Source organism: Falco cherrug, chromosome 6, assembly GCF_023634085.1.
Source record: "Falco cherrug isolate bFalChe1 chromosome 6, bFalChe1.pri, whole genome shotgun sequence".
Lineage (NCBI taxonomy): Eukaryota > Metazoa > Chordata > Aves > Falconiformes > Falconidae > Falco > Falco cherrug.
Window position 1 is genome coordinate 46,793,314 of NC_073702.1, and position 25,763 is coordinate 46,819,076.

At 41.8% G+C, this 25,763-nt stretch overlaps 2 protein-coding genes across 3 annotated transcripts; both read right to left on the reverse strand.

The window, feature by feature from the left end:
* Nucleotides 1–372: 372 nt before the first annotated feature.
* FBXO5 (F-box protein 5) lies at nt 373–7,071 on the reverse strand. The gene is made up of 5 exons (XM_055714784.1): nt 6,998–7,071; nt 4,484–5,213; nt 4,057–4,147; nt 2,682–2,843; nt 373–1,129 (listed from the first exon to the last, which is right to left on the reverse strand). The coding sequence occupies exons 2-5, from the start codon at nt 5,170–5,172 to the stop codon at nt 878–880; spliced, it is 1,194 nt and encodes a 397-aa protein (XP_055570759.1). The 5' UTR covers nt 5,173–5,213; nt 6,998–7,071; the 3' UTR covers nt 373–877.
* Nucleotides 7,072–9,136: 2,065 nt separating this feature from the next.
* MTRF1L (mitochondrial translation release factor 1 like) lies at nt 9,137–23,798 on the reverse strand. 2 transcript variants are annotated; one of them, XM_055714622.1, is made up of 7 exons: nt 23,174–23,798; nt 20,686–20,765; nt 19,240–19,423; nt 13,021–13,184; nt 12,201–12,318; nt 10,246–10,382; nt 9,137–9,786 (listed from the first exon to the last, which is right to left on the reverse strand). In XM_055714622.1, the coding sequence occupies exons 1-7, from the start codon at nt 23,469–23,471 to the stop codon at nt 9,571–9,573; spliced, it is 1,197 nt and encodes a 398-aa protein (XP_055570597.1). In that variant the 5' UTR covers nt 23,472–23,798; the 3' UTR covers nt 9,137–9,570. The 2 variants fall into 2 exon arrangements, with proteins under 2 accessions (XP_055570597.1, XP_014141612.1); XM_014286137.3 differs by lacking the exon at nt 23,174–23,798 and adding an exon at nt 22,872–23,029.
* Between the last annotated feature and the right edge of the window lie 1,965 nt (nt 23,799–25,763).

The window sequence follows — 25,763 nt, forward strand, 5'->3', positions numbered from 1 at the left end:
GTAATGTTTTAAGATGATAAATAGAAGGTACATATTTTCCAACCAAGTTACTGAATACAGTAATTTATTTTCACATTTACAAACACAAATAATATTTATAGTAGTATTTACAAATATATACAAATATTAAAAATGATCTCATGATTTGGAAAAAACTGGCAAAGAAATTTTTCTAGCAGAACAGTAAAGATACAGTACTTTTTAAGTTGGAAAGGGTACAACCTCAGTTCAAGAAAAACGTGCAGTTTCTGAATGAAGGAAGAGCAACAATTTCAGATTCACATAAGGCAAGCCATTAGAGAAAATGGTATTAGGAGCTTTCACATTTTAAAATTAAGCAAAGCTTTGAGAAAAATCATAACATCTAGACTCCTCAATTTCATGCTAAAAGGGACTTCACTCATCTCACTTGACATTCTCGCTACAGATGTCTTTAAAAGCCTTTTGAACAAGAGCAAACATTTCAATAAAACACAGTTTACACTTGCCCCTTCTGGCATTTAAGAATTGCTAGGGTTACACACGGAATGCTACTTGCCAAAGTTTTTTTGTTTCATTCAATATTGTTGTAGGGTGTTGCGGAGACTGGAACACAATAGACAAATTGTCAGGACAATATATAAAATATTAGAATTCATATCCAGAATTTTCTTTTACATGTATAGATTAGTAAGTCTTTAAAAAATAGGTATTTGTGATTATTCCTAGGAATTTCAACATGACCAAATAGTAGACAGGATTAATAAAATTAACCTTTTTTTTTTTTTTCAAATATAATAGCAAAAAGCATTTTCTTGTTTGATTTTCTTTATGGATAACTTCATATCCTAAAATAACTTTTATGGGACATCTGACAATCTGTACTGGGATGGATGGATCACAATCGCTGTAGATTCTGTTTGCTTTTCTTAGTCCCAGGAAGCGGCTCTAGCTTCGACCTGGGTTTCACCGATTTGCCGCTCATACAGACACTGGAGCTGTGGTAGCTGCACAGGCACCTTGTGCAAAAGTCAAAGCCACAGCTTTCACGATTGCACATTGCTCTTTGTAGATAGGAGTCATACTTTGCAGGTGAGCCACAGCGATGGCAGACTTTAAGGCTTTCAGTGTTTCTCAAGGTCTTGGCAGCCTATTGGAAAAAGCATATAGAGAAAATCGTAAGTGAAGGGTAAATACACACCCCAAACATTGCCTGATGTTATCCAAGTGCCACAACACATATAACTTCTCCTACTCTAGAGAAATAAATTTCAAACTTAGCTTAATCTTGGTTGTATTAAATTCTAATGGAGATTGAACAGGAATAATCAGTTTACAACTGCAGGTACTTTGGACTGGAATAGAAGTAGCCAATTTAAAATTCTTTCAATTTTAAATTTAAACGACAGGCAGGCTAAATGCAAAGCAGTAAGAAAACCTGCCCTCCTAAATCCTCCAAACTAATGACGGTGATTTAAGTAACTTCAGTTTTAAAACAGAAAATAAACCTGAATTCTGTTTAAATCATTAACATTCTTAAAAATTGAGCAACGTGTTCAGAAATCTCAGCTGTGGGGCACTCCGCTTGAGACACCGAATAGAAGCAATTCCTACGTATCTCCAATGGATTGATTTTTGACACAAAACCAGAACCACCATTCAAAATCATTCAGCATCAGAAAAACTATAGACCTGTATAACACCTTACATAACTAAATTGTTAAAAGCAAAATGTTTTTATAATCTAAATGTCTGTGTACAGACATATATGTTTATCAAGGATATAAATGTAAGACTGCCACTTCAGTTGAACTTTCAGATTCCTAATGCTACAAAGTACCATATAGTAGTATTAAAGCAATTTGATCATACTTTCCAGTGTGATTATATCTTCTTCTCTTACTGCACCAATTTGCAGAATAAGACTTTTGAGCTTGAGTATAAAAACTTTTTTTAGTTAGGAAAATTTGTTGTTTATTAACAAACAATGACTTTCAATAAGTGCTTTAAGTCTTACAAGACACTTGCAATGTAGACCTGCTCCTATATGTAGGGGGAAAAAAAGTTTAAGAAAAATAACAAGGTGAAGGGAAACTTAGGCTGTTGGCAGCTGTTGACAACTCCAAATGTATGATACACTATGAATATGTAGTTAAAAAAAGCTATTTTAATGTTAGTTAATTAGTTGGAGAAAAAGCCAAAACAAAACATAGAATGAACAGGAGAAATATTAATTTGTTCATTTTTTTTAAAAACAAGAATGATGCTGTCTTTGGCTTTTTGTTTCTTTTTAATTGCTCAGTGTTGAAGCACAATTAACAGGTTTTGTGGGACTGCTCATCTGAAAAACATGCGATTCATTGTAAGCCCATGGAAATTGAGAAGAAATGACTAAACTTGTTCACGTCTGATCCAATCCAAAATTTAAGCTAAAAAAAATAATCACTAAACAATTTTGAGGGTTCCTAGACACTTGGGGAGGAGGGAGAAAAAGACAATGAATGTCTCAGTGTATCAATATTCTCCACCTAATTTCTGACGTTGGCTTAAAATAGGCTCAATAAGCAAAATCTGGCAGCTGTACTAGTAAGAGTTACAAGCACTTCAAATTGGAAAGACTACTTGCAGAAGAAATACGTTTTACAAGCTGATTGTGTGTCAGACAAGATGTGAGAAATTAAAGATGAATGGAAACCATTTACCTCTGAAAACTCCATGAGCCTGCTGTGATTCTTAGATGCTTTGGATCTGGTGCCCTTTTTAGTCAAGTTGTTTGGTGGGGCTGCTTTCTGAATGGAAGATAAAGCTGTTCGGTAGAGAACATACTCCCTTGTTGCAGCCTGCTCTGATGCCTTGGTGCCATTCTAATGAAAAGAAAAACAAGAATAAAATTTGAGAAGATACATGTTGACACAGACTTGTTAAATAGAATCCAACAACTTATTTTTGATCCTTCCTCCTGGCTAGGTTTCCAACAATAAAGTATCTTACCAAGTAGGATACTACTAATTTTACCTTAGCTTTCTCAGTCACTACTGTTACCAATGTGTAGAACAGACCCCTAGTTCAGACCATCAAATTCAACCATCTTCTATTACATAATGCAACATACTTTTATACTAAGACATCATAATTATTTAGGCAGAGCATGTAACCTAGTCACTGCAATGTTTTAAAGCATAAAGTAATATTTCTAATTTTTCACAGTGAACAAGGGTGCTTGAAGTTTTCCTTCCAAGTAGTAAACTCCTGCTACCAATTTTCTACATTTGCAGTTCAGATTAAAAAAAGGCATATAATGGCAGGGAGGAAATCAAACTTTATGGGGTGAAGTACTGTGGTGTCCAACTGTTTCACCCCAACAGGCTAGCACCATAAAACACTACACAAAATTCAAACTAATTGACTACCTTATTCTGTGGCAAGTCCTAAGCCTTGTTTCATTGCCTTTCCATCTTTCAAAGAAGAAAAACACCCCTAGCATTTTAAGAGTCCTGCCTTGGTAAGGTGCAACGCTAATGTGGTTGGATCTTGTATTTTTTTTATTTCACAGGACAAGCAGGCATTAGGAATAGCTCACAGTACAAAAAGCTTTTTGTTTTTATGTAGCCAGCATGTTGCACTTCAGAGACTGTTGCTAGAAAGCGTATGCAGAGAAGCTGAGTTGCAGAGTCAGCTGAAAGGTTTCTCTCCGCCCATCTCCCTTCTGGATCAGTGGAGATGCTGAAGTCAGCTAGCCTCTGCTGAGAGCCTCCACCGCTTGCCCAGTGGGCAGTGCTGGAACTGACCCTCTCCTTCCTGCCCTCCTCCTAACACAGGACATGTGGGAGCTCCTAAGAACACCTGCATCTCTCCGAGTAACGTTCTTGGTCAATCTTCCTTGGGCTCCAAGGACAGTGAAGTGACTAGCAACACTTGAGACAGGGCATGCTAACAGGACAAGGTCAGGCACTCCAGTGACAATGTCTTCAACCTAAGAAGCAATTCTGTGATCTCTTAAGGTTGGGAGGAATCCTAAAATAGCAGAAAGGCACTGCTGGTTTAGGCTTCAAATAGCTAACAAGCACATAAACTTACAGAAAGGTTTTCCATGGCTCTATTATAAATTTCTAAACTCCATTTATCTTCTTGCAGAATCTTCCGCCATGTTGTACTGACTTTGGCAAAACTGCAATGACAAGAGAAACATATCAGTTACCTCTGAGGAATGGATAAAACCTTTTCTTTAATAGTGGGAATAACTACGTAATCATTTCCGTTCAAGTAGAAGATGGGATATGGTCACAGTTTCAGTCTTTAATCAGCCTTCTAGGGAAAAGATACATTCTCCACGTATATCGTGGCTTACTTTGACAGTTCATGTTTTAATGTATATACATATTACTACAATACATAATACTACCCATTCTGTAAATTTCACAACCCTCACATCTAAAAGATTCTTAAGTCATCTGATTAGGTTGTTTTCTTTCCCAAGGAAACACATTGAGATCAATATACTTACTTTATTAAATCCATCTCTCCAAGATGCTTTAAAATGTTTGCTAATATATGCTTCAGGTTCTTTTTGAAGAGTTCAGCAAGAAAGTCTATTTTATCTAGTCCCATTTTCTTTCCGATTAAGTTACAAAGTTCAACGTTTCCCCTAAAAACAATTCTGTCTACTGCAGCCCAAGACTTGAGATTCCTTTTACCACTTTTTTTCAAAGTTGAGCAAATCATTTCTTCATAATGGATTACTGGCAACAAAGTCTTCTTTGAAAACTGTGCTTGGTTTTGGTTCTTCATGAGACAATGCTTTGGTGTGCCACAGAGATTCCCAGCCAGAGGTATGCTATCCTCATGTTCTATTGCATCAGCGTATTGATTACTTAACATAGAAGAATAACCACTGTCCTCATTAAATTTACTGTTTTCCAGTGCCTCCGTTTCATAGATGCCTTCATCAAGCCTCTGGATTACTTGTTTGTTTTCTTTGTTGTGTACAGGTCTTCCTTCATCTTCAAGATCTAGATTTCTGGTGGCCACATGGTGTGAGTCACTGAGGAGTATCTGCTGGGGCTCTTCGTCCCAGCTTTGACAAAAGCCTTCCTCATAATTGGAGGGGCAGGATTCTTCCAATCTTGTTTTTTCTGCAGATTTCAATGGTGCAAATCCAGTGCAAACAGACGTACAATCAAAACCACATTTCATTTTAAAAGAGTGGTTAAGGTTTAATATTGCTATTTTGTATCCTGCAAGAAACAATAAGGGCAGTATTACAACCCAGTATAAACTACATCACAAATTCTTTTTCTTACCAAGATGATCATGCCTTCCTCCCATGTTACAAATTTTAAGCTTTTATCTAACTCACGCTCTGGTGTCTGAAACACAGACAACTAGCAGAACTAAGGATCTGAACAGCCACTTGCTAAATCCAGGAAAGATCTTCTCAAAATTAGAGCTTTATGCTGCATATAACTGGGAGGGTGAGAAAACTGACTGGGTGATTCACTTTGCCATTCAACCAGTATAGTCTGCTCTTAGACACACCTCGTACTGGAAACGCATGATACTCAGGACACTTGCAGTCCCTGCAAGGGACACCATGGCAGAGGGTCCGTGAGTGACAGCTGGCCCATGCAGGGGTATAGCCAGGCCAGAGCAGCCTGAAGTTTGCATCCAAGGCCAGAGGCAATGCTGCTGGTGCCACTTGGCACCTGGCTTTTTTTTTTGCAAGAGGAGGTGGTTCCGGGGCACAGGAAGGGCCCGACTGCTCACATGCATGCGCCAACTACAGTGGGAAGCAGTGACCCTTGAACAGCAGTGGAAATGAAATAAAGGTTACTTACAAGCATTATTTTAAGAGGGCGGGAGGTCGATAGACAGTATGGGGAAATTGAGCTTTTCTTGCCCTGTTTCTTTCCCCTCCCCCCAAAGCGTGGTGCTATCTATATTAGCAGTTGCAGGGGGATGGGCAAGGGCTGACGGGGAGAAGGAAGCCATCTCTGTCCTGCTAAATCTAAGGGGAAAATAATTTTCAGCGTGCCTTGCAATCTGTAGGAAAAATAAGCTCCACCATTTGAACAGGTATTTGAAGGGATTTAAACACTTCCAGCAGTTTTGGAAACAAGTATTTAAAACCCGCCTTTCGCGATCGTTTCAGAGGAAAAGTCCCTTCTTCGTATCTACCTTTGGTGGAAGAAAGGAGCAAATACGCTCATGGCTTTGTACAGTGTGAGCTGGGGAGAAGCAAGCCCTCGCTAAGCCCCCTCCTCCCCTTCCCCCCAACCCGCGCGCCGCGAGCCAGCAGAGCTTTTGGGCTGAAACCCTGCAGAACCGGGACATGCGCCTGTCGTGCTTCGGGGCGCCAGGGCCGACCCCGACCCCCCGGCGGAGCGGGCTCAGCCGCGGGCCCCCGCAGCTCTGTCAGGCTGCTCCCGCCCAGCTCTAAAGATGGCTCGGGTCGGCGGCAGGTAGCCCGGCTCCCGGCTCCGCCGGGCCCCGCGAACCGCACCCTGCGTCCTCGGGGGTCTCCGCTTTCCCTGCGTTGGAGGATACCCCCTAAGATGGTGGCGGCGGGGCAGGCAGGAGCGCGCCGGGGTGATGCCCCCCAACGGCGGCGTGGCCCGGCGGGCGGGAGCCAGCGCGGCGCGGGACCTCCCCGCCCGCCCCTGCCCGCCGGCGGGAGCTGCGCTGCGCTCGCCACCCCACCCCGGCCCGGCCCCATGCGCAGCTCGGTGGCGGGACCGGAGCGCTCCGTAGCCGCCCATGCGCCGCCGTCCCGCCTCGTCCCATCCCATCCCACCCTGTCCCAACGGCGGGATAGCTAGGGGGTAAGGCTGGGGAGGGCGGCGGGCCGGGCAGCCACTGCGGAGCCCCGTTCCCGGACCACCCGCCCCCCCTCGCAGCGCCGCCAGTCCCGCCACCAAGTACACCAGCAGCCCCCGCCGCCGGGTCCGGCCATCCCCGCGGAGCTCTCCCCGCCGCCGGGTCCGGCCATCCCCGCGGAGCACGCCCACCGTCCCGCGCTCACCTGCAGGGCTGCGCCGCCGCGGCTAGCGAGTGCGCGGCCGCCCTCGCCGGGTACTTTTAAAAACTTTGAATTTGGTATCCAAAACCGCGCCGGCCAGTCGAACGCCGCTGGCAGAGGCGGCGCGACCAATGGGAGAGGGGCAGAAGGCGGGGGCCAATCCGAGGCGCCGGGGGCGGGGCCGGCTCGGCTCACATTTTCCCTCCTAGGCCGGCAAGGAGCTAGGCGAGTGGCGGGGAGGTGGTGCGCGCGCCTCGCGGTGGGCGGAGCGCGGGAGCCGGGGCTCGTGGGGGGCCCTTTCCCGCCCCCGGCGAACGCGCCGCGGGGTGGCACGCGCTGCCCCGCTCCCCGGCACCTGCGGCCGCAGCCGGGACCGCCCCGCCGCCCGCACGCGCCCGGGGCCCGCAGAGCGGCTTCGCCGGGCGGTGGATCTCACAGCGCGGCTCCCCCCGGGGAAGAACGGCTTATTTTAAAGCGTAATCAGGGCTGTCGCTAGTTGGCAGAGCTGGGAGTGGCGGCGCTGGGGGGCAGGCAGGCCGCGCACCGGCGCCGGGGACCCGCCGCTGCTGGCGCTACAGCCTCCCGCGGCCCTGCCCGGCCGCCCCCCTCGGCACGGAGCAGGAGAGGGGCTCGAAGCTCTCACGCCGCGACGCCGGCCGCGGCAGGCTGAGGAGGCACGGCGCACGGCAGCCTGGCCCTCCCTGCCTCCCGCCCGCCGATCGGCGCCCGGCCGCTTGCGGGGCCACACGGCAGCCAGCGCCCGCGAGGCAGCGGGGAGGCTGCCGGCCAGGCAGCCGGGCCACTCTGGGACGGCAGGGAAGGACCAAGGCGACAGTGACCCCGGCGCTCTCACACGTTTCCTACAGGAGCCCGGTGCCCTGACCTGGCTGATGGCCCTTATTGGTCTGGAGGAGTATGAAGCTGAAGTTGGAGAGAAGGCATTGCAGCCTCCATCCGTCCCTCGGCATCAGCTAGCCTGCCTTTAAACGACATCAAGAAGACTGTCACAAGTGCTCTGTACTCTTCCCTTTATAGACTGACCGGGCAGGAATAAGGACTTCAGTCCTTGTTTCTAATCCCATCAATATCCAATTATTTCACGCACAAAATGCTTCAACGTTAATTTTTACTTTCTTACGTGCCAGTTCAGAGCTGTGAATCTGCTAGTAAATCTAGATCTATGTCTCACGCTTACCAACAGGATATATGTATCTTGTTGCGCCTTATGCATACAGGCACACCTACATCTGAAGTTAATGTATGCAACTTTAATTAAAAGATTTTGAACTTAATCATAGTTACCATGCAGTCACGATCTTAGAAAACAAAGCTGGTTCAAATTGCAGTCTCAAATGTAATAAAAGAAGATAACGAACTGATAAAAATCAGTTAATTCTTATGTAGGATAGTTAAATAATACATTTCTACAAGCTATGCGCAGCAAACCTACTTTGTTTCTATTTTAATTTCTTACACTAGATATCTAAAAGCAAACCACCCCTATATTCATGGTAACATTTTTCCTTAGGTTCCAATTTTCTTATTTACTGGTATTTACATTTCAAATACATTCTGTGTGTGTATACACACATGCATATGTACAATGCATAATGGGATAATGTGGCATGGGAACAGCAGGTTTTGTGTTGCTTTATGCATTTGGGACTGTAAAATGTAGTCTAAAATAAAGGTTGAAAGTTGTCTTTACCCACAGATATAAACATGTGCACATGTGTCAGTAGATTAAAAAGGCAAAAGTCTTACTTTGCTTTCACAGATCAAATGTTTTAAGATGTTGTTAAATAAGTAGACAAGAACCACATATATAACACATAACATTCAGAAAGTCAATAAACTGGAGAGACAATTAAAAACATAAAGGAGAAACCGAAGCCAAATGGAGACTGAAATATCAGCCAAACAATATTGTAACAATTCTTTGCACTTTTGACTCAGGAACAGAAACATCCGTTTCAGAAACAATTCATATAACTCGTCCCTTGACTTCCACAGCTTTTTTTTTTTTTTTTTTGAACAAGGGATGTTCCTAAACAACTTTTTGTGTTTATTAATAAGGGCCAGAAGGCCATGCAAACATAAAGGAAGCCCTCCCACATGCCATGTATTAGTGATAAACAAATATGCAGATTAGCAATGGGGTCATTTATTTATCACTTGCTTCCAATCACTCAAACAAAATACGACTTTTTTGTTCTCTCAAGTATGCTATTTGACACTGTAGTGATGTTTAAACTACTGTTTAAATGAAAACTGTGACTAGAAATAGCTCATTTTTTAATACATACCTTTCAATAGTGGTGTATCTTTATCTTCTCAGTGGAGGAAGTTAAAAATTGCAGTTACTTCTGACCCAGTCCAATTTACTATTTAAGTGGACTGCTACATCAAGCCCATCTCACTTGGCAAGTGAGAACACTGTTTATCAGTCACGAGGAAACAAGCTGTGGTGTCTTTCATGATCTGAAAAGCAGTTGCATTTTCTGGGTGTTGCTCCAAGAAGCTCCTTTGCAGACAAGTGTCTACATCTTCTGTAATGGGCTGAAAAAAAGCATTGTTCAGGAAAGATGCTTTTTTTCATTTTCTGAAATAATTTCCATTAAAGATTCATAATCATCATATTCACTCAAAGTTTGTATCATTTCATCTAGCATTTCTTCCCCTAGCATGAAACACTCAATATGATGCACTGATCTGCTAATCCTGTGGTCAGTAACCCGGTCCTGTGGAAAGTTGTATGTTCTGATCTTCTCTGATCTTCCTTTAGTCCCAATCTATCGAACAAAAAGAATCACTTTACCAACATTGTCTTTTTATAAAAAGGGTGACATATTGATTAAGCATGTAAAGCAAAAGCTTCTTCTGCCTCGCACAATTATGCAAAATTTGTTATAATTACATAGTACTCGGACCAGTTCAGTAGTTGCAGTTGTTGCAGTAATCATTCTCAAACATGTAAAAGCACAATTTTACTGTATCTTTTTCTAATACTATTCCAGTTCTTCACGTTGTAATCCAGATTGTTTCACTACATCTCTAGAATGTACACACTACTGAAATTTTGAGTCTGGCTAATATACGACCTTTATTGCTGAAGTAGAATGTATTTTTTTTGCATTGCGTAAGTTCTTCCTGGGCTCTTGTTCCTCTGTATGGCCATTTACTATTTTCAGTTCAGTACAGGAGTTGCCCCAAGCCCATACATAATTATATATTTACTAAGTGAATCTTACTTGAATCTTTCGAACATTGTTTCTCTTTTTGGTTTCTTCTTCCAGTTTGGCGTTGTATAGTTTGGCACATAGCATTTGCATAGCCTTCTCTTTGTTTCTAATTTGAGATCTTTCTTGCTGACATTCAGACATTATCCCTGCCAAAAATATCATGACATTTAACACTTAACAGTAACACACACTAAGGGAGCTTTGCAGTTGCTAGATTTTTATTAAGTTACAATAAGATGTTTCTTTCTTCAATACAAATTTTAGGCTGGGAACATGAAAATCCAGGCTTATTAATATCTACTGATATATTTGGGGAGAGAAGTGCAGTCTGAGTTGTACAAGTGTTTTAAGCCATAAGATAAGAAATTTAATTTGATACATTGGACAACAGGTGGATAATGAAGTAAAAGCTATGTCGTGTAATCTGACTTACAAAAGACGCTTTTAATGCTTGTAATTTTTGACCACAGTTTCAGGAAATTTAGGATGTAAGGAGCAGTATACTACATGAGATAGTGAGTATATAGAATATGATCGGAATATGCAAAAGTGGCCACTATTTTCTTAATAAAAAGGTGTGGTTTCTCCTCCCAGAACATGCAGCTCAAGTTAAGTGTGATGAGAAGTGAACAGCCTAAGAAAGGAGTAGGGAGAAGAAATATAGGAAGAGGACAGAACAAGCTATGCTGTTGTTTGGATTTATTTTAAGTAATGGTAAGAATACAGTATGCTTTTATAAGATTATGTAGTATTACTTTATAAAAGACTTGTTTAAAAACAAGTTTTTGGATCACAATGAAGGTTTATAAAAAGACTTAGGATGAGAGAAATAGAAGTAGTAACAGGACAATTGTAAAGAAAGAGAGATCAGGAGGAATGAAGAAGGGAAAGGTGGAACAAGAAGTCAGGAGATAAGGTGAGATATAAACCCCCCCATTTACCATGTCTAGTGCATAACCACAAAAAAAATTGTAATACATTTTGACATTTCTCTAACAAACATAACTGCCTTTAGCGAAAACTCAGATCATTTGCTGGTTTTAGTTTGTGGGATTTCTTTCCAAACATGTAGGCAATCCAAAACTTTTTGGATCTGTAGGACCTTTTTGTCACCATATCACTATCCTCTCCACTGTTTACCTTCTGCTTTACTGAGGTGATGTCACAAGTGCAGAATGGATTCATGCCTTAATAACTATGAAGAAATGGGTGGCAAAAATCTGGATACCTGAAGATAAAGAGCATTTGGGATTACCCTGAGGCTGTAAAGCCTGACTAATGTTTGTGGTAGAGAAGAGGAAAAGTTAAAAAGCAATGAAAGTCAAGGCAGCTGTTGTGGATTGCTCAAAGGGAAGTAAAAAGCTTAGGAATGGCAATAAAAAAATAAAAAAAAAAAAAAAAAGAGATGACAGCTAAAATCAGGTAGCATTTGAGGGTGTATCTTATCCTTCCCACGTTTCCTAACCTGAGCCCAGGGGATGGGCCTCCTAATTATTTTTGTAATCTGTGGGAAAGGAGCCAGCAGACAAATGGAAGCTGGCATCCTGAGTAGACTCTGCAATTAAAAGCAACATTTTAATATGCAAACAGAGCAATCTCTCTTTTGGAGACTAGTCATGAAAAGCCACATCATCAGATTTTAACCTATTCTGTTTTTCAATTTCTTTTCCATTATTTGAAAGCTTAAATATAACTTTTTCATATAAATTGATTTGGATGTTTTTAGAGTATCATGCTTAATGGCACAATGAATAGCTTGCCTACTGAAGCCAGTAGACCTCACTATTACAAACCGGAGTGGGCACAAGATGGTGCATTTAGAGTACTACACACACAGTGAAAAAAACTCTACGAAAACTCTGCTCTACTGTTGTCTAGGTTTGAAAATAAAACCACACTTCCAAAAGAAATTCTGACAGCAGTTTTGCAATGTAGATGTTGTACTAAGGAAAAAAATTAAGCACCTGTTGGAATATGAACTATCCGTACAGCACTGTCTGTGGTATTGACATGCTGGCCTCCAGCTCCACTAGCTCGCTTTGTTTCTATCCGTAGGTCTTTCGGATTAATTTCCAGCCTTGTCTGTCATGGGAGACATGAAGACAAGAAGAAAAAAAATAAAATAACACGTTTAAGTTGTTTCTTTCTAGACAGATGTCAAATATGCACAGTTGGTTTACTTTACAAGGTACATTCAGGCAAGATCAAGCTTTGTTTATGAGTGGCAGCTCACATCCACTTACAAACATATTAACAAATCCTTCTAGCCAGACTGGAATGCAACATCATGGAAGCCAGGAAATCAGACAAATAGTAATTTAAGGTGTAACCATCCCTTAGCACTAATCTCCCTCCTCCTCTGAAAGCTCTGCACCCTCTTCTGGCAGTCAAACTGTATTTGAGCTTGAATAAGTGGTTTTTAGATAAAATGGAACACGTTTCTTTTGCTGGCTCTGGGAATGGATAGATGGTCTCTGGGAGAAAGGAGCAAGACAATTTTGGGACAGAACAGGAATGAGTAACACAAGTAAACTGCCAGTGACTTTCTTCAGATTAGGATTATGAGGAAATCCAGAAAGTCTTTATTTCGCTCACCTAGACAAAAATAAACAAACAATGTGACTTAGTTTAAAACTAATAATACTACTACTAATAAAAAAGTCATTAAGAGAGAATAACAAGAGAGACAGAAATATCTCTTGATATTTCTCAAGTATCAGCAATACGGCATGTAAAAACATTGCTCATGGTAAAGTCTGTTATACTAAAAGATAAAAATATTACCTCGGTGGGTTGGGGTAATATTGCAACAGTCATTGTGCTGGTGTGAATGCGCCCTTGCTTTTCTGTCTTTGGTACCCGCTGGACACGGTGCACCCCTCCTTCAAATTTCATGTACTTATAAGCCTCAAGACCAGCTATACTGGCAACTGCATGTCTTAGGCCACCTTAAACAGAGAAGAAAAATAGTTGTAAACCTGTAAGAAAAACTGTCAAATTCTTTTTTATAGATTTAATTTTTATATACATATAAAGATTGTCTATGAGCCACGTACATACATGTACACATACGATCATAAACAACAGTAGAACTCTAGTACCAAAAGTAAGTTTACATAAAGATCAGATTTTGAAAACCACATTCAGAAATTACATCAGGTTTTTTTGTTAGTTTAGAACCTTATCATTCAATGGGGAAAACCCCAACTCTTTAACTAAAGGATGTGTGTTATTTTTGCCCCTTGTCCTCTATGCATCCTACCCAGGTCTTATCTTCGCTCTTTCATTTTGATCTTTTGCTCCCTTGGAGTGAGCAGAACTCCAGCTTCTGCCCCTCTTACCAATACATCCAGCAAAACACTTGACAGCAATGTGCTAAAAACTAGCATTGAACAGCTTGGAACTTGGAAGTAAAGTCCAATACCATCATGGTTTCGTGACAGTTTGTTGCAATACTAGTTCATGGCATTTTTGCTCTTCCTTGTTTGTTAGTGTGCAAAGCCTTTGGCCACGCCAGTACAACTATTTGAAGGATCAGAGAAGTGATGACGCTATAAATGAATGTGATTTTTCACCTGTTTTGGATTCTAATCCTGCTCAGTTCCCTGATGCCATTGTCAGCACAGTGGGTGGTGTGCCAAGGGAACGATTAAAGAGGACATAGGTGGTCTTGAAAGAGTATTGCTGTTGAAGTCTTGCAACATGAAACCACAGCAAGGAAGAGGCACATGCTTCGCAGAAATAGTTTTAGCTATCTCTAGACTAAGGAAATCAACCACAGAAACAAGACAGCAGCTTTTGAAAAAAAGGAAAATGAAGACAATGTAGAATCTGAAAATGGCCTACACAGCAGGAAAAAAAACATTAGCCAGAATGAAGGGCGGGTTTTTCACCTCTACTGAGAAGGTTTGCAAATGTTTTTATTCTACAGAAATTTAACATTCCCTCAAGTTTAGTAAAATGTATTTCCTTTTACAGTCACCTTTGCGGAAAATAGCCTAAACTGCTTCTTCCTTTGTCTTTCATCTCAGTTTTGTCCTTCTGACTTTTAATTTTTTTCTCCTATTTGTACACATCTGTACCACTTTGATTCAAATGCACTGTTCAACACACCTAGTGCTTCACTGATTTAATTTACATTATCTATTATCAATTCCATAAGATAAATCCATCCTGTATAGAATAAATCTGACCATAAAGCATATAGTTTAACAAATAAGAATCTCTCTCAAAATCTTCAGTTTAGATCAGTAAGGTTCATTCTAACAGGGAGTGTGAAATCTTTCTACTGCTATGCAAACACTATTCAAATGAACAAAAGATTCATTCTTTACTCTAAAAGAGTCTTATATAACCTAAAATAATTTATGTATTTGAGTAATAAAACTCATTCACTCCTTTGCGGATAAAAGCAACTACTAAAAAAATCATAAGCAACCTCTGCACATGAGGAAGAAGCCAGGCTACATCAGGAGTAAAAATAACATGAATGTCCACAAGGTTACAGTACCGATGACAAATATTAATTACATGATCAGCAGTTCATTGCAAAAGGTAATGTTCTGTCTTTTCTCCCACTTCTGGCATTACTATAAATACCACAGGCACAGTCCATCTGTGTGAGTTGAGGCCACATCTGTGACATGTTCAAGAGAGTTTAAGATTGTAGTGATAACAGCGTGCTAGTGGCACCACAGTGCTTAACAAGAGATGACCAAGACACTGGTTCAGAAGATAAGTATTTAGGTCATACTGCTTCAAATTGGGTATTACCAACACAGGTTAATATGAAATACAGCCAAATCCAATGAAATGTCAACAAACACCTTACCCTGGCAGACTTGTCATGGGCCTGTCAAATGTAGTTAGCTTTTACTATGTGCTTGATCCTATTCAAATAAAATGTCCCTCTCTATCCTGAAAGCTGATGTGCGCAAAACAAGGGTGCGAGTTTGTGCTCTTTCTTTATGTGGCATCTTATAGCCAGATTGAGACAAAGTCCCGTATCTGTCTCTGCCTGCCACTACAGGGTGAGAGGCCATGCATAAATAATGACATGTGGGTTTGTGCTTTAATGTGCGCGCTAAATCTTGAATGTGCTGTTTTTACAGTGGCATCCCTTAGGGTAGGTCAATAAAGCCAGTTAAGAGTGGACTGAAACCAATTCTTAATTGCAGCTTTGTTTAATATTCACTTTATTCACACATGCTAACATTCAGACTTCAGCCAAATTCTGGAGCTCTCTGAAAGGAGGGAGTTTGATGTTTTAATGTAGGACCTTGCTTTTTGCTCATGCAGTCTGCAAAAACAGAGTGCGGATGGGATGCAACGGGCTTGTGTCATCAGCAAGCATCCTTAACTCCATTCTTACTCAGCACAGCACAGACACTTTGAACCTAAGGGTTTAAACATGCCTTTAGGTGGCATAGCATCCCTACCTCCCAAATGATTTCTAGCTACTCAGTTTTGATATGTGGTCATAGAATCACAGAATGGTTTGGGTTGGAAAGGACCTTAAAGATCATCCTGTTCCAATCCTCCTGCTGTGGGCAGGGACACCTTCCACTAGACCAGGTTGCTCAAAGCCCCATCCAACCTGGTCATACAAGTAAGATCAGAAAATACACTACAAGAGGCTGACAAAGGCTACGGCTGCAACCTACCATCCTAAACACTCATTTCAGTGCACAGGCAAGCCCTCAGCAAGACAAGAGAGTTTAAAATAAATAGCTATTGAAAACCTAGCAGTTTCAAAGAGAAAATACAGGTAGATGTATACTAAATGTATTAACTCAGTTTCCCATCCTAAGGCATTACAGACAGTGCCTCTGAGGGTGTGGGCTCCTTGTCCAAGGACTGAGCTTTGACCAAAAGTGTAGCCAAGCACAACTCCCTTTCTCTTCCAATCACAGGACTGCAAGCTGAGTCAGACCTGACTTAAGACTATCCAATAACAGAATTTTTAACCCAAATCAGTGGACTAATCCAATTAGCACTATGACCTCAAAATTACTGGAGCTGAGAAAGAAAGACCATATGGCTGGCAGCTGGCTGGAAGGTGGGACAGCCCTGGTTGAAGCTGACTGTGAAACTGTGCTCTGAAGGTGAAATTGTCTGTGACTGCTGGGGTTTACCCCATCTAAGTCTTTATCTCAATGGAAAGGGCAACTCTCCCCATCCCCTGGTATATAAAATAAAGACAACCCAGATGCTTCCCCCATTCTGTTTACACCCATCTAGCCTGCACCATGTTGATCCCATTTATTTAAAAAAACCCAGTAATTTCTGTCGGCTTTGAAGGCTGAACTGGTTCAGCTCCTGGCAAAGTGTTTGCCTGGTCATGAATGGGGATAAACATGACTTTCCTCTTTCAGCAACAACCTGCATTGTACATGAAGCTTCTTCTTGCTCCTACCTTCACTTGAACTGTGCAAATAGTTTACTTGACAAACGGCCTCTTGACCATAAAAAAAAGTTTATAAATAGTAACAAATCTAGGTAACAGACAATAGTGAATTCCAGTGTCATTGAATTAAAAAAATGTATATTTACTAATTGAATCCACAACAGCCACTCTAGAAGGAGATTCTGATACTGTGAAAACCTGAGTTCATGTTCATCAACTTGAACACCTGCTAAGACACCTGCTAAGAACTCTAAAGAAAGTTTTTAGAACATTTTACAGATATAACACTTCTAAAAATCAAATTCTATTAAAGATTTTAAGAACACAGAAGTACAAGCAAAATCCATAGAAAGCTAAATTGTATCTCCATATCCTGAAGGTGCAGACATGGGCCCCCTTTTTTTGAGGTATGAATACAGACAACAAATCAACCCTGTACCTAGATTTTCAACTCCCCTGTTTGTGATGTCCAACTGTATTTCTTCCATGGTGTTCAATTTTTTAACCTTGTTTTAATCCCTCAATATAGAACAGTGAATCAAAAACTGTAGTTATGCAAGAAGGGTCTTAGGGCACAGAGAAACCCTCATTAGAAGGGAAAAGTAGCTCACTGACATGAAAAGCTCAATTAGGAGAGCTGTGGATATTTATTTTTTGTGAATTTCTGCACAGTTGACACAGAAAGGGTGTACTTGATAATACTCAAAAATATCACTGAGTACAAAATAAGGCATAAGTAAACAGAAGTAGTGTTAGAAGATGCTTCACATTTCTTAAAGCTTGCTACAAATTCCTCTGCAATTATATTATGTGTTGACTGAAAAAAGATCAGTTTTCTGACAGATTACATATCCTAACATCCCAGTTTTTCTCATTTATTCTTCAAGTTTCACTCAAAAAGAAAAAAAATGCTGAAGAAAGTATGAACACAGGCAAATTTTCATAACCCAGCTGAACTAGAAGTAGCAAGCTGCACAAGTGCGCACCTACTGATTCGTACCAACTATAGTAACACGTTACCTCTACGGCAATACGTAAGCAAGCAAAATGTGCTAGCTTTACTCGCAGCAGCATGGGTAACAGTAAACCTGCAGATCCATTAACAGACACAGACTTAGCAAGTCTAGCCTGCTGAGAAATGTGACTAGCAATCTGTCCATCAAAACCTAAAATCCCTGCCACTGGCTGGCCATGTTTTGGATTGCAGTTTCACCACTGGCTTATGCTGACTGAACCTCTTGCTGCTGGAAGGAGGTCCTGGTTTTCTCACTGCACCGTTGGTAGCCACATGCTCCTGCCTCCACCACCTCCACGAGCGTTTCTTCTCTTCTCTTGTGCTGGATTACCTGAAAACTAATTGGGGAGCGGGGTGTGTGTGCACACTGTTTTTCAGTTGGATTGGCTTGGTGATGAGACTCTGTGAAGAGGGATCACCATGAGGGCCAGTGCAAAGAAGTCAGCAGCAACACGGAGACAGCAGCCTGATCCTTGTGAAACAACTTACACAGTAAACTGGATTCAGCTAAAATTAACTAACATGTGTTACTGCCTCAGTTTGTTGTGTAAACCTACCAGTCTTCATCTTTGCAGAGACAGTGTTCTATGAGATGCAGTGAACTGAATTCACAGCTCATCATCACCAGAAGATCCAGTTTTTCCACTCCTTGCATTCAGTCCCATCTTCTGCTTATCTTATGCTAGCCCTCAGGCTCATGAGAACTGACTTAACACATTAACTAGGCAAAAAACTATCCCAGTTGTAAAAAGCAAAGTCTTCACCAGTTTAAGTGAAAGGACACCAAACCAGACAATTAAAAAAAAAAAAAAAAAAAGAAATGAAAAAAAGGTAGGACTGCTCAGACAGGAAGGGAGGATAAGGAAGAGGAAAGAAAGGAGAAACAGGCATTAAGCTGTTAAACTGATTACCTGTGACATTTTAGTTGAAGACTTAGAAATAATTAGATCTCTTATCTCTCCCCTCAAAGTCTCAACAATTCCCCCACTTTGCTCATCCATTAGCTGTTACAGATGAGCTATATCCAAACATCTCATTTCTTTACATAAATCCTCAGATGACGTTATTTCAGACAAATTCAAGATGTTTGAGATTAAACTTCAAGAATAGTTTGAATTATACTGATCCCTCTCCACCAAGGGATTCATAATTATAAACAGACTTTCAACCTGCCAAACTGATCTATAAACACTAGAAACACTAAGTAACTAAGTCTAACAGCATATACAAGTGAGAAGTCTATGTAGTCTGTATTGGTAATAAATAAAGCTAAAACAACATATCTTCATCACTTTCTAAATTTTCTTCTGCCAAACACTTAGTTTCATTTCTACTTTTTGAAACTACTGAAAGACAAGTATTATTGCTTAATGACTTTAGTATTTTAATAATACTACTGAAATGGAATTTCATTCTCAAACACAAAAGCTAAGGGAAATTGTACTCAAGACATTCAAGCAATCTTCCACTTCTAAAATTAAGTTAGTGCAAATTAGCTTCCTGTAGTCAGGAAATTCAAGTGTCATATGAATGAGTGTGTTAACTTAAAAAGTTACAAAGATGAAGTATTTTCATTACTGACCTATTTCACTGGGAAAGTATTCTAATATTTCAAATTTCCACTTTTTATAGGCAGCGTATCGTTGATACATATCAAATATCTCCGAGGTGAACAGCATGGCTTCCTGCCCTCCAACTCCAGCGGTTACTTCCATGACAAGATCACTCTTGTCTGTTTCTTCTGAAGGAATCAAAAGCAACAGTATCTGTGAATACAAAAACAGCCCGCTAAGACTTCCCTCTGACACTGCTGTCCCCAGCTGAGATAGTATAAAATGCCAAGCAAGTCCTCTGTAATCAATCTAGGTTGCGTTCTCCTGCACTAACTCCTTGGCTGCCCTGAGGACAGGCTTCTCATGCCTCTTGCAGTGAAGCAACAGCAGTCAGGAGGAGGTGGGGGGGATGTTCCACTGCAGGAAGGCTCCCTGGGTCTGCTCACAGTTGCAGGAGCTACAAAGGTCTCTCTCAAGAACTATGAAACTTCTCAGAAGTTTTCACGCATCAGGAGCACTGCGATGGTTGGATACCACAGGATACAGGCTGGTTCTTGCAAGACAACTGAGCACCTCCCTTCCCATCAGATTCCCTTTTAACCTGGTCTCAGTTGCAGCACTAAGAAGGTATAGATGTTCAGGAGGACAGTCCTTCAACAACAATCCAGCTGCATTATTCATTTATTTATTTAAAAAGAGAGAGCCAGCCTTATACTGATCTGCAGAAGAAAGGTACACTACAACCAAACCAACTGTATCACAATTTTGCAGGCTGGATCAAAACTCGGGATGATTTGCAAATGCTTCTCAATCACCCTCTTTAGCATTTGGTGATGCTTCCCTCCACAGACTACTTCCTCTTTTGGAAAAGTTCTAAGTATTGACAAAAATATAAAGTGACTGTTGTATTCTTGTGGGAGGAATAAACAATGCCACTATACCAGCTTCTACTTCACCAGTAACATTAAGAATATGTAACAGTGTGTCTATGTAAAGATCATTATTTTCCTGTTAAGTAACATAAAATGTACATAGACCAAAAAGTAACATAGAAAAGTAACATAAAAGCAACATAAGATGTAGAATCTACACAAGGTAATAGTCTGAAGTAGTTACATAGTATTAAGCTAATTTATTTTTTTTCCCCAAAAAACCACTGGTGTGTGTGATACTATACAAATTTAATGTTTCCAGTAGGTAAAAAGCTGGACATCCATGAGGGTACGTCCAAACAAGACAAAACTACTTATAAAGATGTACTGATTCAAACAATTTCAGGTACAAGCAGGCCCTTGCAGGCTGTGTCTATACCACCTGCATTTTCCATTTTCCTTAGATAACAGACAGTTGAGGACTACAATTGGGAGGGAGAGGAAGAGAAGTTTTATCATGTACATCTTATTTTGATAAAAGGACAATCTGAATTTGTAAATTTAAGAACGGGAAGGAAATAGGGGCTTTTAAAGGGATCTAACCTGGTGTTTCAGTTCAGCTATCTCTTCTTCACAGGAGGCAATTTCCCTTTCTGCAAGTTTCTGGAAATCTTCACTCTCATCTGAAATATTTGAGCATGGTTAATCCTCAGACTTACATCAGTGCCAGTCTCAGAAAACCTTCAAAAAAATAACCACATGAAGAACTTACTCTACAAAAAAAACCCCAAAACACAAACAACTAACAAACCATCACACAAGCCCCCCGCCCCCCTCCAAAATACTAGATATGTCAGAAAATTAGATTAATAATACAGTCTGGAACAAAGATGCACAGTAGATATTGAGTGTTATCTGATATTGTTCAGGTATGAGACATGGGAAAATCTGAAATACAAGACGACTCCAGAGGCCCCTTCCTGCTTCAATCATTCTGTGATTCTAAAATTACTTTCTGTATTTCAATGTGACATGAACATTAAGGATTTAGAGAGCACAGCAGCTCCACAACTGACACTCTTCATTAAACGGACTACTACCCCTATCATTGTATACAAAAATTTGAAGATAATAGCAGTAATTTCAAGTATTTTATCTCTGTAAATTTATTTCAGAACAGCTGCAAAACTTCTAACACATCATGAAAAAAAAAGGTATGGAAGAAGTCTTGCATAATAAGAGGAACTTGTAATTTCCAAGTGTTACTTGACTGATCAACACTAATGCTTTACAACTAAGACTTGTTTTTCTGTACTACAGTTCCGATATGTTAAAATGTTCCCTTTTTTCTGGTCAGTATCAAACTTTACACACACATAAAATTAAAAAAAAAAAAAATCAACGCCTTAAGCAGCCTCTGATCTACACTGATTCAGCTCACTCGCCCAGAAGAAAAAAAATATTACGCCAAAAAAGGAGAAAATGGTACACACGATGAAAAAGGTGGAATTGGGGTAGGCACAGGGACACATTCAGCAGCAAGAGATGAAAAAGATGCTAGACTTCTTTTTTCTGTGTGCAGCAAGCTTTTAAATGCATCCAGCTGAGGCGGGAGATGCACACTTACAATGAAGCCAAACCCTTTCAACACTGTAACTGCATTGAGTCACCAGCACAATTTTAAATGAAACTTTTTCACTTCACAATTTAGGTTAAATATTAGTGATTTACTATCACCCTGCCCCCATCACTTCTGTAAAAAGGAAGTTAAAAAGATAATCATGCGTAAATTGGTTTGAACAACAAGCATGTTTTACCTACAGCTGGCTTAGAGCACGCACGGTTGACTGTAACTCTTTAAACATGTAACCTTGATCATCTCCAACTATCTGCCTTTCTTTACAACAACTACTGACTGATAAGGGCTAGTCATTAAGGCCAGCAGAAGGAAGGATAAGAATTAAGGAATTACAGGTGTGTTAAGAGTAAAACCAGCTATTGATAATGCTATTATTATGCAAAAAAAGAAAATAATATAACAAAAATTAATAGCAGTTGCATACCTTAAGATGCAAACATAATATAGCCTCTAAAATCAGTTTAAAATAATATGTACAGATATTTTTACGTATGAACTACAGAAGTTCTCAAAGTTACTAAGTCCTTGTGTTCATTTTGCTGAAGTTCTAAGCCTGGTTTTGATGACACTGTTTTTTTTAGCAGGTTTTGAAAGCTGAGGAAATATCTTCCATTTCATTTCATTCAGTTAAGTTTGGGTCAATGACTAGTTTGTTCACAGGAACAATTTCTCCTTTTTTCAATCCGAAGTGGGACAAGAATGAACAGAAAAGAACCCAAATGTGCTTTTAGACAGTATTTGCCACCTCTGTTAGAAGAGCTGACTGCAGTTAGCACTTTAATCTGTATATAGCAAAGTAGTAACTACTAAAGGGAAAGTTTCATGATCTAGTGAACGTTTACTGATCTTATAGTACTCCTTTTCTGCATTTTGGTTTCTAACTGCTATCAAAATTTTGATACAAGGTAACTGCTATCAAAAGTTTGATTCAGGGTAGGAAATACTCTTTGGCAACACCGAAGGTGTGTGGCTTCTGACGCCATCCAGCTCCACCACAGCGCCGAAGCAGCACTGTGACTGCTGAAACGGATGCAGGCAGGCAGACTGGTCTGTTCTGACAGCAAGGAAAAAATAATTAAAAAAAGAAAATAAAAAAGGAACAATATTCTACCCCTGATTAATTGCCTTTATTTTATATGAAATACAGTACCGCGCTGCTCTTCCTTCAAGTTCCAGCGGCTCCCACGCTCAGGGCTAAGCCTTTCCCGCTCACCCGTGCCCTGACCTCCGTTCAGGAGGCCTGCTGGCCTTCGGCAGCGGCCAGCACGGAGACACCGCCCGGGACGACCCCAGCCACCAGCCCACCGCCCTCCCGCCACCGCGGCGCGCCACCGCGCCGGCACGCACGGCCGGCATCCGCTACCGCCCGCCTCCACCCACAGCCTGGGGGCGCTCGCCCAATGGCATCGGCATATGCAAATCGCGGCCGCCCCGCCCCGCCCCGCCCCGCACCTTGCCGCGCCAGCTCCAGCGTGTCGCGCAGCTCCTGCTCCTTGTCGCGCAGCTGCTGGATCCGCGCCGCCAGCTCCGGCCCCGCCCCGGCCCCGCCCCGCGCCTCCAGCAGCCGCCGTAAGGACGGGGCGGCGAACAGGTCGGCCAAGCTGGGCCGGGCGCTCAGCCCCCGGCGCGGCTGCTGCTGCCATGTCACCGCCGCGCAGCTCCCGCCCGGCGCTGCCCGGCGGCTCCGAGGGATTGGCGCGGCGGCCCGGCAGCCTTGCGCGGCGCGGAGAGCTCGCGAGAGCAGCCGCATGCCCGGCCGGGGTGGGAGCTCGGGCGCTCTTCCTTCGCCAGCCCTGCCCGTGCCGGAGACACCCGAACGCCCTCGCCCGCCTCCCTTCCGGGGATTCCGGAAGCTGCCGAAGAGGTTCGGCGCCGATTTGGGGCGCAGTCGGAAATTATCGGCGCTTGCTGGCGGAAAGGGACGAAGGAGTTCGGCTCCCTTCGTTCCGCGGGGCGGCGCCCTGGGCCGGGCGCGCTCTGGAGGGCCAGCGCTGGCGGGGCGGGCTGAGGGCTCGGCGGGAGCCGGGCGGGTCAGGCTCCTGCCCGTGCCTCCCCGCAGGCCGGGGCGGGAGGCTGTGCTGGCGTGGGGTTTTTATTCATCCTGACAAGAAAAAAAACAAACCCAAAACAAACCAAGCCCCAGACCTTGCCAAATCCTCCATACCGCAAGTTTAAAGCCAGGTTCTGGGGCCGTTTAGTGTCCAACGCTGCAGCCAGCCTCCAGGGCTGCTCATGTGAAGGGGAAGTGGGAAGCCTCGACTGGGGGTGGGGGTGTCCAGGTCACTTACAGGTTGTCTCCTGTCACTCCAGAAGAAATTCTGAGAATTAAAATACCCCGAGGAGGACGAAGTCATAAATGTATGTGGAAGTATACCTCCACAGTAAAAGCAGGTGCAAAATTAAGCGTTTAGAGGAAAACAAATGCATTGTCAGAAGAAAAAAGGGTGATTGAAGGAGCCTTTACCTCAGGGATTAGTGGAGGAAACTAAAAGACTGCCCATTTACCGAGTACAGTGTCTTACATCAAAGTTTTAGACTGGAAGGCTGTGAAGATGCAGTCACTGAGTAAATGTGATGTGATGGGTGTTGTGGCAAATCCCCTCAAGTATGCAGACAGCGTGGCATAGTAACCTTCTTTCAGATAGCATCATTAATGAGATTCTTGGCTACACTCAAGACAGTTTGAAGAATATACTTTATTATAAAAATGTGCAACTATCCCTATAATGTTATTGGGCAGTATTTTATCTTGCAATAATTGGAGGAGTCAAAGTGGTCTTTGCCATTCTTCTATCCTTGTTCATGTCTTAACAAAACTAGGTAATCATACTTTATAACTAAATTACACCAGTGGAATAACAGTAACTTCCATATGATATATGCTATTAGTAAATTGTTATTTTCATGAATGTAGTAACAAAAGCAAGAGTAATGCTTGCACACCTAAGTAGTTTTGGTAGTCAGAAATGAAAATTTGGAAGTTTTGTTCCATTGTGGAAATCCAAAGGCAATATGGTCAATGGGAGAATTTGTTATTTGGAATATGTTTAATGTTCAATTAAAATAAATGGTTGGATAAAAACTTTTCCCTATGATTGTAAATGCACCACTTTGAATAAGGTTTATTGGCAGAATACACTGTAGCAATAATTTATAAGTAAAATCACATTCAAAGAGCTTTGTGGAGAATGTACAGTCTGTGTGGCTGGTCTGGCGCTGATAAACAGCCCAGGCTGTTGCTTATGAAATCTCACCCACCAAAAGCTTCCCTTACATTCACTACTGCCTGCCCATGAAGGTTCCTGAAGCCTTCTTTCAGTAGGGTAAAGGAAATATTTATGCATTTAATAGACCAAATATTTTGGTGTTCTGTAATAATAAAAGAAATTATAAGAGTGTAACAGCTGTGTGAACCCCATTTGTGCGAGCAGGATGCAGAACTCAGGACATTTAGAGTAAGGGGTGATATAATGTAAAGCTTGTAAGAAGATAAAAACAGGTTGTGTGAGTCAATGACTGATGGTCAGTCTTTGAATCACCTGCATTGTATCCCTGTTTTAAATTGGAAGGATGGATTTCCACAAAGTGAGGATGAAGGAAGGGGCAAAATCTGGCTTTTGGTGTAACATTAAAGTAATATGCAGACAATGTTTATGTCAGGTTTTTTCCCCGCTGACTTTGGCACCATTGTTGCTTTGTTCGTTCATTCCACAAACGTCACTTCTGCTGCTGGCAGAAGTATTCAGGACCTATGTGAATGGGGCTGATGTTTTGTCACTGCAAATGTACTCAGGGTATTGGTGAACAGGACTAGACCTTTGTCACTGCAGCCATGTGCCAGAATGTGCTACAGTGCTACTCTTGGGTCTCCCCAAAAATAACAGCGTTATGGGCTAAGAAAAACCCTGTTTGGACTTGGTAGTTAGACATGGTTCAAATCAACTTGGAGCAGACATTGCAGCTGTCTGTCTACATGCAACCATAAATTTTTGCATTGTTGGATTTGATAAGGACTTGGGTTGTTGTTGGCTGGGTTAAGACT

Bases quoted from the DNA above. Each gene is read 5' to 3' on its own strand.
- MTRF1L (XM_055714622.1), bottom strand. From the start codon at position 23,471: ATGCGGCTGCTCTCGCGAGCTCTCCGCGCCGCGCAAGGCTGCCGGGCC. The intron at 19,424-20,685 runs GTTAGATCCCTT...TTGTATTCACAG, and splicing joins TAGCTGAACTGAAACACCAG to ATACTGTTGCTTTTGATTCC. The intron at 10,383-12,200 runs GTGCTTAATTTT...TATTTTTGGCAG, and splicing joins GATAGTTCATATTCCAACAG to GGATAATGTCTGAATGTCAG.
- FBXO5 (XM_055714784.1), bottom strand. From the start codon at position 5,172: ATGAAATGTGGTTTTGATTGTACGTCTGTTTGCACTGGATTTGCACCA. The intron at 2,844-4,056 runs GTAAGTTTATGT...TCTTTTCATTAG, and splicing joins GAGCCATGGAAAACCTTTCT to AATGGCACCAAGGCATCAGA. The intron at 1,130-2,681 runs GTAAATGGTTTC...TTTTTCCAATAG, and splicing joins GGCTCATGGAGTTTTCAGAG to GCTGCCAAGACCTTGAGAAA.